Source organism: Netta rufina, assembly GCF_964035555.1.
Source record: "Netta rufina genome assembly, chromosome: 1".
NCBI lineage: Eukaryota > Metazoa > Chordata > Aves > Anseriformes > Anatidae > Netta > Netta rufina.
Genome location: NC_140123.1, coordinates 24916926 through 24932124, shown reverse-complemented (window position 1 = coordinate 24932124; position 15199 = coordinate 24916926). Strand labels below are relative to the sequence as shown.

General features: G+C 36.5%; 1 protein-coding gene across 4 annotated transcripts in view; it reads right to left on the bottom strand.

Moving 5' to 3' along the window:
• The window catches only part of NBEA (neurobeachin), a gene marked incomplete at both ends in the record, with an annotated part of 514126 nt that overhangs the window by 218292 nt on the left and 280635 nt on the right, over positions 1 to 15199 (bottom strand). For all 4 annotated transcript variants that reach the window (XM_084292135.1, XM_084292133.1, XM_084292136.1 and 1 more), the window contains one exon: positions 13747 to 13913. In XM_084292135.1, coding sequence (XP_084148261.1) covers positions 13747 to 13913 — 167 coding nt within the window. The remainder of the gene's footprint in view (positions 1 to 13746; positions 13914 to 15199) is intronic.

The following is a 15199-nucleotide window of genomic DNA, read 5'->3' as shown; positions in this document are numbered from 1 at the left end:
TAAAGAAGTGGAATTCTCTAAATAAATACTGCGTGAAAAGAGCCACTCTCATAATTTGTCACTGTGTTACTGAAATAAAGACGCTATTCTAGTACTTTTAGAATAGGACATTCCTAAGTAAAGGTCTCTGCCATATATTAATAAAAGTAAGGTAGTGTCCAGCAGAATCTTTTGAACTTCCTTGCACAGTAGCCAATAATGCCCTTTCATAGCTCAGCTACAGAACAATTCATCAAATGATTCAGATACTCAGGGAATGTATTAGAAAAGCAAACAAAAAAACAAAACAAAACAAAAAACATAAAACAAACAAACAAAAAAACAAAACAAAACAAAAAAAAAACACACAAACCAAAACAACAAATGACCTGAAGCTTATGCAACACACACCTTAGAAAACTGATGTACCTGGACTTTCTGAATGCACCTGCATTCAGAAACATCTGCCTCTTTTCAGGGAAGTGGATATCTTCATCAGCAAACAAGAGTAACATAAATTGTATCATTAGTCCAAAAAACAAAAATGTGGAAAACTGAGGACGAGTATATCTGATATGCTATGAAGACAGATATCATATCTTGCTCCTGGCTATTCTTTTCTTACAGGTATCAGTCAATTCACGTGCCTAGATCCTTAGTTTGACAGTTCAGCATGAAACTCTACCACTGAAAATACTGTCCAAAGGTCACCAAATATATTTCCTCAATTACCAAGCTGTCATCAACTTTGAAAAAAAATATATTCCTGAAAATATGAAAGGGTGGGGTACTGTTAAATGTAAACGACTGCGTGTCTGAAAATAATGCATTCTTGGATAATGAAAACTGGAAGCTTAAATGTCTATACATTAAACAATTAAAAAAAAATAAAATGAAAAATTCTTTCAAAATACTAAAAAAAACAAACACTCACCATGAGGCATATATATCACACTTTACTTTCCCCCATGTTTTCACATAGCAGAAGGTACATTATGCATAAATATTAAGGCTCTCTTATGGCAAAGGATCCCAAAGGCTTTGGTAGTATTTCTAAACTGGGCCTAAGAGACATCGCATTTAGCTTTCTCTTTATGTAAGGTTTTATTGCTTCCTACCATTAGTGCAAACATAACTTCTAGTAAATCATCAAAATAAATTTCTTACACATTAATCTTTCCTAGTTTCTGATTGTAACTAACAAAACCAAAAAGCATTCCCACCCAATAAATATAATTTGCTATCAGGAGTAAAGATAAAAGAAACAAAAGTAACCTGAAAAATAAGTATACTTATGTACACCAGAAAAAAAAAAAAAAAAGTACTCAGTAACTGAGTTGGTACAGAAATTTAAAGAAATAACTTTGTTTTGATTTTAGTCTGCTAACACCGTATATATAGAATAGTTTTTAAAACAATGGTTAGCATTTTCAAATTGAAGAGCAGAATTGCATATTGCTTATGCATCTTTTTGTGGATTTTCCAATAATCTAGACAATTTGAAATTTTGCTACATTATTTTGTTTTAAAATGGTTCAGTGATATTGCATGTTTAAGAAAAAAATATGGCATAAGGCAGTATATTCCTGAAGCTGAAACAATCGTTAGACTCTGATGTTCATCTGTTTTATTGAACTACCCGCAGGGAGCTTTATGGGCATACTATCATGTCAAGGTCACAGGATTAAGTGAGCAGTGATGACAGTAAACAAGCCTTTTCTGTATATTCTAAAGGGTCTTACTGAGTTACTTAAAATGCCATAAACATAAATAGTCTCCTATCTCTACAGTACATCCATGACAAATGACTTCAAAATACAACACTCTTGAGCAAGGGACCTTTACAACCTAACCAACAGCCTATATTATTGACAAAAGATATCAATATACTGGGGACTACAAATATTGGAAGAACCATGCAATCTGTCATTGTCTAGTATTTTGCATCTGTAAGTGTATGAGAAATATTTCCATATAATTCAAATCTCTATGTGAACATATATTGCTACTGAAAGAATGGGCTTTTTGGGTTACTACACAGTATTTTCAATACAGTCTTGAATGATTTAATCACTCTGTAGAAGTATACAGTGCATTACTGTATCTATTTTATCAATAAGGAAAGCAGTATAATTAAGTACAACAATTACCTTCATGTCATGTAAAGTCTATGACAAATGTGGGGTTTCTGAATCAGTCAAAATAAACCTGTGTAAGTTTACAATCTTTACTTTTGTTTGAAACACACACACACACACAAAATAATAACAATAAAAACAGGAAAACTGAAACCAAACAAAACAAAACACAGGAGTGGTCTCAGAATCACAGAATTGTCTAGGTTGGAAGAGACCTCAAGATCATCGAGTTCAACCTCTGACCTAACACTAACAAGTCCTCCACTGAACCATATCGCTAAGTTCAACATCTAACTGTCTTTTAAAGACCTCCAGGGATGGTGACTCCACCACTTCCCTGAGCAGCCCATTCCAATGCCTCACAACCCTCTCAGTAAAGAAATTCTTCCTGATATCCAACCTAAAACACCCCTGGTGCAACTTTAGCCCATTCCCCGTCATCCTGTCACCAGGCACATGGGAGAATAGACCAACCCCCACCTCGCTACAGCCTCCTTAAATGTACTTATAAAGAGCGATAAGGTCACCCTTGAGCCTCCTTTTCTCCAGGCTGAACAAACCCAGCTCCCTCAGCCGCTCCTCCTAAGACTTGTTCTCTAGACCCCTCACCAGCTTTGTCGCCCTTCTCTGGACTCGCTCAAGCACCTCAATGTTCTTCTTGTAGCGAGGGGCCCTCACATTTCTCTTGAAAGAGAAATGTCTGCTGAGAATATGCTTCAGAAAGCAGAAGAGTGAGTTGTGTAAAGATGATCTTCATAGTTTAATACCTGTTAACATATAGGCTGTGCTGACAACATGCATACAGAAACACCAAATCCATAGAACTCTCCTGGTAAGCTATATCAAGGTAAAAAAGAAAGGAGAATTCTCTGTGTGCTGGCTTCTGTGTCCAACAACCCATGCTTTTCCTGTACAGAGACCCTCTGTCACATGAAAAAAGGGCCTCTTGTGAAGCACCTGCGAGCAGCTGTTGCTCACTCACTTGCCTCCTGTCTAGTCAGTAGTAATAGTGCAAGAAATGATGCCAAGCTCATTAAGACATAAATATAGACGGAGAAAGAAGAGATACAGTGACATAGGCACAAGTGATTAATCATACAGGACAGAAGAAAGTTGCAGATGATGAAGACAGAACAGACACTGCTGAGGAGATCTTCGATTCCTCAAACACAGGACTACGATTCAACACAAAACCTGCTAGGCAGAGACAAAACATGTTTTCTTTATCATCAGATAGCCTGTATGATATTGACACACCAGGTTAGGGAAATTATAAACTAGTTTGAAGGAGAATAATTTTGTACCACAAAGAAGCAAAAAAAATTACTAAACCAAACCAACCAACCAACCAACACAAAAAACAAAACCACCCAACCAACAAACAAAACCACAAACACCTCAAAGTCTGTTTTTATTTTATTTATTTATTTCTTTTTCTGGAGGGTGAGGGGCTGCTACAGGATAACTGAGGAGACAAGAGAAATGGATTATGTGTCTTAGCTGATTACAGCTTGCAATGATGAAAATGGGAATTACAGGAATGAAGAAGTGTCTTCATATCCACAACACAAAAGTTAGGCTGGCATTACAGAAACTTGTCAAAACAAATCAGGGTTCGTTTCCAAGGAAAAACAAGAAAAGTACTTTTTGTTTAGCATGTAATAATTTACTTCTTCTGAAGTTTAGAAACAGGCATGAAACAAACTCTTTGAAAGTCTGAATAGTGTTAAAAAGAAAAAAAATTAGTACTGAATGCTGAGAGAGAGAATATAAAGGAAAAATCTTTACCACCATCTCTGAAAGAGGGTAGAGATGAGAGATATTTGATTCTAATCTTCTTAATCAACTGAAAAAAGACATTAAACTTGTTGTCAGAGGACTCATTTATTAAAATGACAGGTCTTACAAAAAAAAAATATAAAAAGATTTTTATGCTAGAATGGGAAGTAGTTAAATTCAGTAAGGTATTCTAAGTTTGATCCTGACTACCATTTTTTTTTAAATAATAATTAATCTAATTTGCAGTAAAAAAATGTATCCTATAATACACATGCAAGTTCAACTGTAAGGCTAGAAAGGACCACATTTCCTAAGGTTCCTGCTGAATTCCACTTTCTTCCCCCCACCCCCCAAAAAATAGGGAATACAAAACATGTGATAGGGATGTTCTAAATTATGCCTGCCTCAGAGCTTCAAACTGATTTAATCTTGAGTTCCTCTACAGTGACTAACCTGAATGTCTCAAATTATTTTACAAGCATATGGTTGGACGTAAATACATTTCAAATATATATATATATATATATAAAAAGTACAAGACAGTAAGATTTTGAGAGGAGAGCAACCAAAATAGCTCAACTAGGTTTTCTTTTGGTCAAACTTAGCATTTCTGATGATTCCAACAAAAATTGGAAATTTTCCAAAAATTCCAACAGTCTGTCAAAACACTGTAAATGCTTCTCTTAGAAAAACAAAACAAAAACAAACAAACAAAAAACAACAACAAAAAACAGTTCAGCATTTACCTTCTGTAATGTACTTGAAGCACCACATGGGAAAGAATCCTCACATGTAATGGTACTACAGCAGCTTACCACAACTTAAAAATAGAATGTTTCTCACCCATTTTACATCATAAAATAAAGAACCAGTCAAAGAATTTTCATTTCTGAAAAAAAAGCCTTCTTAGAAATGTAAAACTTATTTTTTCAGAATCTTCTAATCCATGGCCTTTGTTCTTTTTCATTCTTTGGTTTCAATTTTCAAATGAAATGGATGGGAGATTCTCTGCTATGTTGATCTGATTGGCATTGGAGAAAAAGTGAGAATCATGTGAGGGAAATGTTATCTGCCTAATGAGAAATTCTTCCCTCATGGTTTCTATTGAGTTTCAATCTCTGTCTAAATTGGAGGTGGGAAAAGAAGGAGCACAGATGCTAGAAATGCTGTCCAAAACCAGCAACTGTTAGTTCAGTCTTCTGATACTCACTGCAGAGGTTGCTTTCCCTGAAGGAACTGGGAGGAAAAATTGAAGAAAGGCAGTTGGACTTTGAAGTCCTACTGAGAAAAGGAAATTTCAAAATTGAGACTGACTGAAATTGAGATTCCTCAGGAAATCTCGAGTTGAAAGAGTCTGAGGGAGTATTAGACAGGCATATATGTCCATCATTAGATGGACATACCATTGACTGAAAACTGGCTGGGTGGCCGGGCCCAAAGAATCTTTGTGAATGGAGTTAAATCCGGATGAATGACGGTTACTAGTGGTGTTCTCCAGGGCTCCAGTACTGGGGCCAGTTCACTTCAACATCTTTATCAATATCTTTATCTTTTTATCTTTATGTGGATGTGGAGATCAAGTGTACTGTTAGTAAGTTTGCAGATGACAGCAAATTAGGCACGAGTGTTGATCTGCTCAGGGGTAGGAGGGCTCTGAAGAGTGATCTGGATAGGCCGGACTCATGGGCTGAGGCCAGCTTTATGAAGTTCAACAAGGCCAAGTGCTGGGTCCCGCGCTTGGGGCACAACAACCCTATGCAATGCTACAGGCTGGGGGAAGAGTGTATGGAAAGCTGCCTGGCGGCTAGGAATGTGGGAGGTATTGGTTGATAGCTGGCTGAACATGAACCAGCAGTCTGCTCAGGTGGCCAGGAGGGCCAACACTATCCTGGCTTGTAAGAGAAACAGGGTGGCCAGCAGGACTAGGGAAGTGATTGTCTCCCTTTACTCGGCTCTGGTGAGGTCTCACCTCAAGTATTATGTTCAGTTTTGGGCCCCTCACTACAAGAAGGACATGGAGGTGCTGGAGTGTGTCCAGAGAAGGGCAATGAAGCTGTTGAAGGATCTAGAGAATAAGTCCAGAGGAGAGGCTGAGGGAACTGGGGCTGTTTAGTCTAGAGACAAGAAGACTCAGGGGAAACCTTATTTTACTTTACAATTACCTCAAATGAGGTTGTTGTGTGGTGGGGATTGGGCTCTTCTCCCAAGTACCAAGTGATGATGTGAGGGGAAATGGCCTCAATTTGCTCCAGAGGAGGTTTAGGTTCGATATTAGGAGAAATTTCTTGACTGAAATTGCATTGGAATAGGCTGTCCAGGGAAGTGGTTGAATCACTATCCCTGAAAGTCTTCAAGGAGCATGTAGATTTAGAACTTAGTAGCATGGTTTAATGGTGAACTTGTCAGTACTGGGTTAAAGGTTGGACTAGATGATCTTAGATGTCTTTTCCAACCTGAATGATTCTATGATCGTGTCTACTTCACCTATTCTTGCTCTTTCTTAAGCATTCACTTATAGATGAAGATAGGTTACTGAGCTAGATGGACCACTGGTCTGAACCCATTCTTGTGACCGGTATACTGGAAGCTGAACTGCTGTATGTGCATATTCTATCTCTATGGCTAGACCTAAGAAGAAGCACAAGGCCCTCTCAGACTCTTAAGGTTGGTCTCTCTTAACATACATACAATTTTAAATCCTCTTGTTACTGCTAGAATAAAAACATACATAGTAAATTGACACTACGTCATGTGAATTTGTATTCTGATTGTTGTTCCAGTTAAAGACTATACTGAAATCTAAAGATCTGTTGTGTGTAAAGCTTGCAGAAAAATAACATGGACAAAACTTCCCTCTTTGTGTTTGCTGTGAAGCTAAAGGGGGGAAAAAATGTAGGCAGAAACCAACCAAACAAACAAACAAAAACTTCTCCTAAAAGTGGAAAAACACAGAGTAAATAAGGAAAAAATAAATCTCTTCTTGCAAAAGTAATAAAGTTAAACGAATATCTTTGTACTTTAATATTAAGTACAATGTATTGTACTTACTAGAGATAAATAATTTTATACTGCTTCATAAATAAATTCACATTGGAAAAAATTATTTTCTTCAGAGGTTGCTCCCACCTGTGGGAGAAAATCTACAGCAAAAAGCACCACAGTTCAAAACAACTTAGTATCCTTGCACAAATTCAGAACTGAATAAATGTCACTTAAGCAAACTGAACTCACTTGTGTGACCCATCTCTGGCTATGCAATGCTTGTTTCTTGGCAAGTTGCAAATAGCATCCTACATCTAACTTATTCTTAGGAAGTGATACAGAATTTTTCTGTCCCTATTGTGCTCTTCAAAGGGTACAGATTATTAGCAAGAATTCCTTTGGACAGTCTCTGCCTTCCACCACAGTGGTAAGCAATCAGGGAGGGAGAAACTAGCAGGGTACACAAAAGGTAGTGGATGCAATATAATGGGTGCAGAGCAGCAGGAACAGCAGAAAGATAAGAAGAACATCAAAGTAGTAAAATACTACAAAAAAGTGTTCTGATTAGAAAAATAATCTCAATCACTTTTATGTCCAAATCTTGCTACAGAAGGGTGATTAATACTGGACCAAGGATGTAAATAATGAAGACACATCTGGTGATCTCAACGTACCTCAAAAGTAGTGCAGCTAAGTAAAAACAACAGAAGACAGAAAAGCATTTTCTTAATGTTTTATCATGATGAAACTGTTTTAGAACTGAATATTTGGAACTTGCAACCAAAATATCTAATGAATCAGCTGAAAAGTATGCAGATTCCATGAAATCAATCCGGAAGCAACATTTTGTAAACAAAACCATATTCCACCAATTCCAAAAACAAATTCTTAATTCTTACAGGCTATGTGGAAAAATGCATCACTTTAACAGACCCTCAAACAACAGGTATATTAAACACTCTGCTAGACTCAGTAGACTGGATCTGGTCCTACATCTTTGCCACTACTCTAAGGTTTCCTTTGCAATTTATGTCTAGCAGTTAAAATGAGCTAGAAATGAATGAATAGCTAAACCAGATGAAGATGATTTGCAGTGGGGGACAGGATGGGTTCTGTGTCTCTCTCAACTTCCTAAGGCAGCAGCTAGTATGATGACAGAGTCAGAGCATGCCAAGGTTGGCTGTAAGGGAAACTCCTGCTTACTCAGTTCATGTGTTCTCATCCTTCTTGCTGTAAAATGGAAACATTTGGTTTAGAAGCAGTGTCTTTCCAGAATCAACATGTTTAACTGCCAAGCCCTATAGGCTCAGAAAAGGGGAGTTCTCCTCTTTCAGTAATCTCCCTGCCCCACCCCTCCCCCCCACCCCCTCACCCCCCGCAGAACCCAATCTCTGTAGAAGCACATGCTGTAGTGAGAGGCAAAACTAGCTGTCTGGCAAGAAACTTTATTTCCAGCCTGTCTACCCAGACAAATTTGGTCTTCACCACAGAATGAATTTGACAGCTCTGCCCTCCACCATGAATGATTAATTTGTTATGGGTGTCTAGTTTAACCAAAGATGGATTTGAACAGAAAAAGCCCTTGTATACTTGCTATTTGGTAATGCTGCTTTAATGTAGGAACCTCCTTCATCAAATCACTGAAAGCAAGAGAACCAAGTCTCACTTTTAAATGTCATTTTTTCTCATTATAGTAATCCTCCCATATATATCAAAACTGATAATGTGAAAATATCAATGACAAATATTTTGTATTTGATTTAGAACAGAACCTGGAGCTCAGACCTTTCCTGTATTGCCCTTGGTTGCCTTAGACTTATAGAAACTGTAAGTATAACTATATGTGAAGTATTCTTGAATAAAAATTTTTACAAAGTTGTGGTATCTGATTAAACCAAGCAGCTGAAATAACAGAACCCTCCAAACAAGCACAGTGACAGATTACAGCCCAAAAAATAGGCATACATGTGGCTGAGAAGCAATTTGATTCATGTTCCCAGACAGGTTTCAGTAAACTTTTTTTTTTAAATATCATATACATATATATTAAAAGAAAGATGTGTATGGGGAGTGAAGCAGATGGGAAGGAAGAGAAGCACCATATGAAACTGACAGAGAAGACAGAAGGAAGCATATGTTGTGACATGAAGGCTATAACCCTGAAAAAATCTAAGGGTAAATGCTGGCTGAAAGTTGCTTTGAACGATAAGCTATGAAACACCCTGTTTGATTCTTCCCAAGATGAAGGAAATAGGATGGTGCATATTCACTGTGTGTAAGTGGCAATGCATCAAAGAAATAGCCAACTCATCAATTTCTCATCTGAATGGAAAAAACATGCAGATATACAAATTTGGTATAACGTTAAATATAAGAAAGAATAAAAGAAACTCTATGTTTAGTGTAAGTTATCTAATCTGATGATATCTAAACTGAAGATATCTAAAATGGTTGCCCAAATGAGAAAAACAGAATTAGTTTGGTTTAAGGGCACAAACAGGATTTATAACAAAATAAATGGACATATTATAAAAACCATTACTCTTTATCTGAGATATGTAGGAGAAAATAAGATGATTCAATAATTTCATTTAGGAAAATTAGGGGAGTTGATGCTAACACCTGCAAAAAATGGAGCAAAATATTTTTTTTTCGTCTTTAAGAAATGAAGAGAAAATATTTGTTAAAAAGATAACAAATTTGGAAAAAAGATTTTCTGAAAACAGTGTTATATTTTGTTATATTTGAAACACTGTAATATTTTATATCATAAGAGTCTTTGCTAAAGGACTTAAAACTCTTCCTTACCTTAAAACACACCTCTTCCTTACCTTGAAACACACACACAAAGAAAAAAAAACAACATGTGTATATATGTGTATACATATATATATATATACACTATGTGGTGCAATTATCAGGATATCAGTGGCAGCAGATGGTGTACGTCATAGAGAACTGAAGCTCTTAAAAATCACACTCATCCTCCAAAAGTAGATTCTAACCTATCTTACCCATTTTGGATATCAAAAGGCATTGCTATTCCTAAACATTTATCATGCAGAACTGGGTACCTATTTCTTCACCTTCCCCTCTGAGAAATCCTTATAAGGATTTCTTAGAATCAAGGAGTGTTTGGGTTGGAAGGGACCTTAAAGACCACCTAGTTCCAACCTCCTGCCATGGGTAGGGACAACTCCCACTAGACCAGGTTGCTCAAAGCCCCATCCAACCTGACCTTGAATGCTTCCAGAGATGAGGTATCCACAACATCTCAGGGCAACCTGTTCCAGTACCTCATCACCTTAGAAGAAAGAATTTCTTCCAAATATCTAACCTAAATCTACCCTCTTTTACTTAAAAGCTATTACACCTTGTCCGATAACGACATTACCTGACAAAGAATCCCTCCCCAGGCTTCCTGTAGTTACCAGAAGGCTGCTATAACGTCTCCCCAGAGCCTTCTCAAGACAGAACAACCTCAACTCCCTCAGCCTGTCTTCCTAAGAGGGGTGCCCCAGCCCTCTGATCATTTCTGTGGCCCTCCTCTGGACTTGTTCTAGTACATTCATGTACTTCTTGAGCTGGTGGCCATATAGCTGAGGGCTGTAGAATGCAGTACTCCAGGTGGGGTCTCACGAGAGCAGCGTAGATGGGCCTTTGGCCTGCTGTCCATGCTGCTTTTGATGTAGCCCAGGATATGGTTGGCTTTCTGGGCTGCAAGCACACATTTCCGACTCACGTCAAGCTTCTCATCAAGCAACAACCCCAAGGTTGTTGCTTGATGAGAAGCTCTTCAGAGCTGCTCTTAATCCACTCATCGCTCAGCCTGTATTTGTGTTTGGGATTGCCTTGACCCATCTGCAGGACCTTACACTTGACCTTGTTGAACTTCATGAGGTTTGTGCATCCCCACCTCTCAAGCCTGTCAAGGCTTGGATGCCATCCCTTACTCCAGTGTGTCATGTTTCTTTAGTTTGTAGTTTCCAATAATGTTCTCATATTCAAGAGCTGAACAGGGAATTGGTGATGCGCTTTCAAAACTCTACAAATTCTTCCTGACAGAAGTGATGTGGTCACTATAGAGGTCTAGATGTCTGGAATGCCAAACTATTTTTTTTTTATTAGCTCTCTTCCAGTTAGACTGTATCTGCTGGGGCATAGGAAAGCATGAAGAGACTGCCAACACTGTAATTTTCCATCAAGAATAAAAATCATTACTTTAAATATGTTTTGTCAGCATGTTGACAGCCAAGACAACAGGAATGTAAAATTTTAGATTACATCTTAATTTCCATTATATAAAAAGTACTGGAGAAACCACCTAATTAACAACAGGTTTTGATTTCTGTGCCTAAATAGCTTCCCTAGCCTTCTCTTTTCTACACTTGAAGCCTTTTAAATCTGCTCACCGAGAACCAGTGACCTTGGTTCTTAACAAGGTGTAGATGCTTTCCAGCTGGTCATCTTCCCATAACTGCTGGTGTCATTGGCCTCTCCCTTTATAGTCCATTAGGTCTCATAACAGAAAGTGTGCTTGTGTGATGGATCACCCAGTTGCCATGACATGTGTGGTAGGACCTAAAGTGCAAGGACGTGTTCTGTTCAGCTCTTGTGAATGGTGAACCCCACCTGGAGACCTTGTACTGTCAACTTGCTCACTTCTATAGGTTAAAAATTAGCCACAAGTAGCCTGTATCTAAAAACCAACTAGGCCAACAGCTGCATTATACGTGGCCAAAATGTGAAAGCAGCAGTGCAAGAAACTGAGAAGCAAGCACACAGGGGAAGTGGCATGATAGGAATAAAACAGGAGACTATTTTTCTTGATATAAGAAATATGATAGGTTTGTCAAAGGTGTCTAGCTGCTTCATTGACTATCAAAAACTATCATGGATTAAAAAGCGAAAATAAGCTGCAGCAGTGGTCTGTTGACGCTTAGTATGCCTTCAACAACGCAAAAGAGGAAAGTTGTCTGACCCAGAGGAGATAGTTTCCTGTAAGAGTTAGTGACCAGTGGCATGGAGAGGAACTGACCAAAGCCTGCAAAGTGTCTGCAACCAAACTTGAAGCACAACTTTTTAAAAAATTCAAAGACATTAAAAGGACTGAAAATTGCACTTATTTTCATCAGGTTCAAATCTACAGATACACTGCTTTAAGTTTCAACTAGAGATAACATGGTTGTTGAATCTTAATGTCATTGTTTAAATTATTTTTTAACGTATTTAAATATTAATTAATTAATTGTCTGTGATGTTAGACTATAGAATTTCAAGGCTGAATTCCGCCTTAAAAAAATAAAAATAAAATACATCTCCTTGGTCATCCAGGAAATTGTGTTTTCGTTGGAAGATATGAGGATGATGAATATGAAAAACTACAATTTAGTTTACACTGTAAACTTCAAGATCCAACTAAACAGCATGACAAAAAGAATGAACAGTATACATGGTATTTATAAAATGTTATTACTGATGTGTCAAGTCTATTATTCAACATCTTTTCTAATAAGCTGAATCTACATTCAGATAGTTTTTCCTGAAAGAAAAATATTTATGTATGGATGTTATTTATTTATTTATTTATTTAAACCAGCATATCAGTCTTAACTAGATTTTTACTGAAAAGGCTTCTCAGCTTAAATGGAACTTTTTGTTCTGCTCTGCCTAACTTAGAGCAGACAAACAGGATTTAAGAAGGAAATTAAACTATAAAAAATTATATTTGGGAGCAAAACTTCCTGAATCTCTACTGTTTGAGCTGTTCCAGTTTGAATAAATAATCGATTTATTAATTGGCTAGAATGCACAAACAAGAAAGAGACTTGCCAGTCTCTAGGTTTGCAGACAGGGCACTCACATGACAGACCCAGGTTCAAGACCTTGCTCTGCATGAAGGAAAAGAGCAATTTGAGCTCAGTTCTTCCACATGAAGGTCAGCACCTTAGCCACTGGCTATTTTTGTGATTCAGAAGAGCAAGGCTTTGTGTTTTTTTAGTATGACAAACTTTCATTTAATCTCTATGTCGAATAGAATAAACTTTTAAAAACAGTATTCAACACAGATCTGATTAAAATCTCAAATATTTTATCATTTACATATCATAAGAATTTTATATTTTGGATCATGCAGTGTTTGTTTGTTTTGTTTTATTTGTTTGGTTTTACAGGAGCACCTGCAAAACTGAGTGCACTTTGGTTGCATTCAGCTTTAGATGATAAATTCAAGCAGACATATAGGTTTTGCTTTAAGTGTATAGACTTTTTGCATGGCTGGTATTGACTACTGTTTTATAGTAGGGCAGTTTTACCACTGGACATTCCTGCTTCATCAGTTGCACAAAAAAGCTATAAACAGAAGAAAGTATTAGACAGCAACCTGTGTGACTCAGTTCTGCTGGTTGTTCTAATACTGACTATAATGCTAGACATGTCATTTTGACTCTCTGATCTTTTGTTCAGGCTTCCTTTGTTGACATCTGTATGGCAAGCTCTCTTTCTCTTAGTATCTCATTCACTCAGAGCATTTCACTCAGAGAGGCTATGATACTGTTAGGAGCCTCAAAAGCTAATGATACACCAACAGCATCAGTATTATATCTGCTTTATGACTGACAAATACCCATTACAATTTATTTAAAATATGGTAAAATATTATGTTTGCAATCTATCAAGGAATTTTATCTTTGAATCTTTAGCAAAGAGGACTTCTCAAAAAACAGTTGAAGAAAAGACTAACAACAGAGAAAGAATATATTTAGGCAATTCTAACTCCTGCTACATTCATTTTTCAGTTATACAGTAACTGTTGCTCTTAGACTTTGAAATTAAAATTTAAACCACACTTTTTATGTTTGCAGCTTACCTGTGAGAAACAGCTCCCCAGGCACCATGCTTATTTGTTAGTATGTTGAGTATCTTCTGTTTTAGCTGATTGGCTGTAACGTGGTCTCGATGCTTAGCAGCACTGATAAGATGATCACACATCTTCTCCTCCTCTCTTCTGTCAGCAGCATATTGAGCACACTGTGACTAGGAATGAAAGTACATCTACTTGACAAAAGATAGGCTATTTATGAGTCACCTTAAAATGGTTATGTACTAAAACTCTTTAAATATATCAAGAACCAACAAGCTCATTAAGATATGTTTAAGAGGAACAGGACACACCATTCAATTTAAATGGTTCTACTATTTAAATTTAATTTCTATTTAATTCACAAGAAAGATGTCAGAACATTTAGAATTTAAAGGGCAATCAAGGGCAAAAACATCTGAATTACAACTAAAAACATACATACTCCATGTGTGTGTATGTGACCATGGGTATGCCTTAAGAGCTGGTTTTGCAAAATTTTCATGTATTCTCAAGCATAAAATACAGGTATAACATATGTATATACAGTATATTCTACTTCAAACCAGTCTTGCAGAAATATATGTATATATATACATGTATGCTGGGCTTGATTCTTAAACTTCAATAAAATCTACAATTCAAATTAAAGAAATAAAAAAAATAACTATTATTATGGGTGCTAAAGGGAAACTGACTATCAAATTAAGAAGTATATTTTCGGTCTTATATCATAAAATTAAAAAATTCTTAACATACACACAACTTTTAAAATAACTGAATGGATAAAAAAGTCACCATCTTTGCAATTAAGATCTAAAGTTTTTATAATGTTTCCTTTAACAGGTAATTAATTCTAAAATAAATGCTGTAATTATTCATGCAAATTTGTTTCTAAAATAGTCAAAACTGAGTAGTGCGTTTTAGTTTTGATAAATCCTTTCTTTACATATAATAAGAACAATGTAAATTTTCCATTTCTTTTCTCAAAACCATGTTAAGATTAAATCCAATTTCTCCTCCCAGTAAAGATTCTTTCAAAATGTCTAAATAAAGCAAATGTAGCTACGGTAATTAAAAGGAGTCAATTACATCATTTTCTAGGCGTAAATTACAAAAGCTGGTTTATTCTCAAAAAAGAGCTAATTTGAAAATTACCTATTTTAAAGACCTACATTTTTGCATGCACAGATTATTGTGCACCATTTTAGAATGTTCAACCAATACTCACTGTTGTAACACTTAGTGTTGAATAGACCACTATATTCTAATATTCTAAAAGGCAATTACAGTTTAGCATACCTCATGGTAGATTGTACTTATTCTTCATATTTCTGCACACTACCCTTTTGCTAGTGATTGCATTAGTATTTGGTAAGACTTTAACAGTGGTCTTTCCACTAGGCTATAGCCATTTTTTCAAGTAATCTATCTGGAAAAGAGCAATCATTACACTAATTCA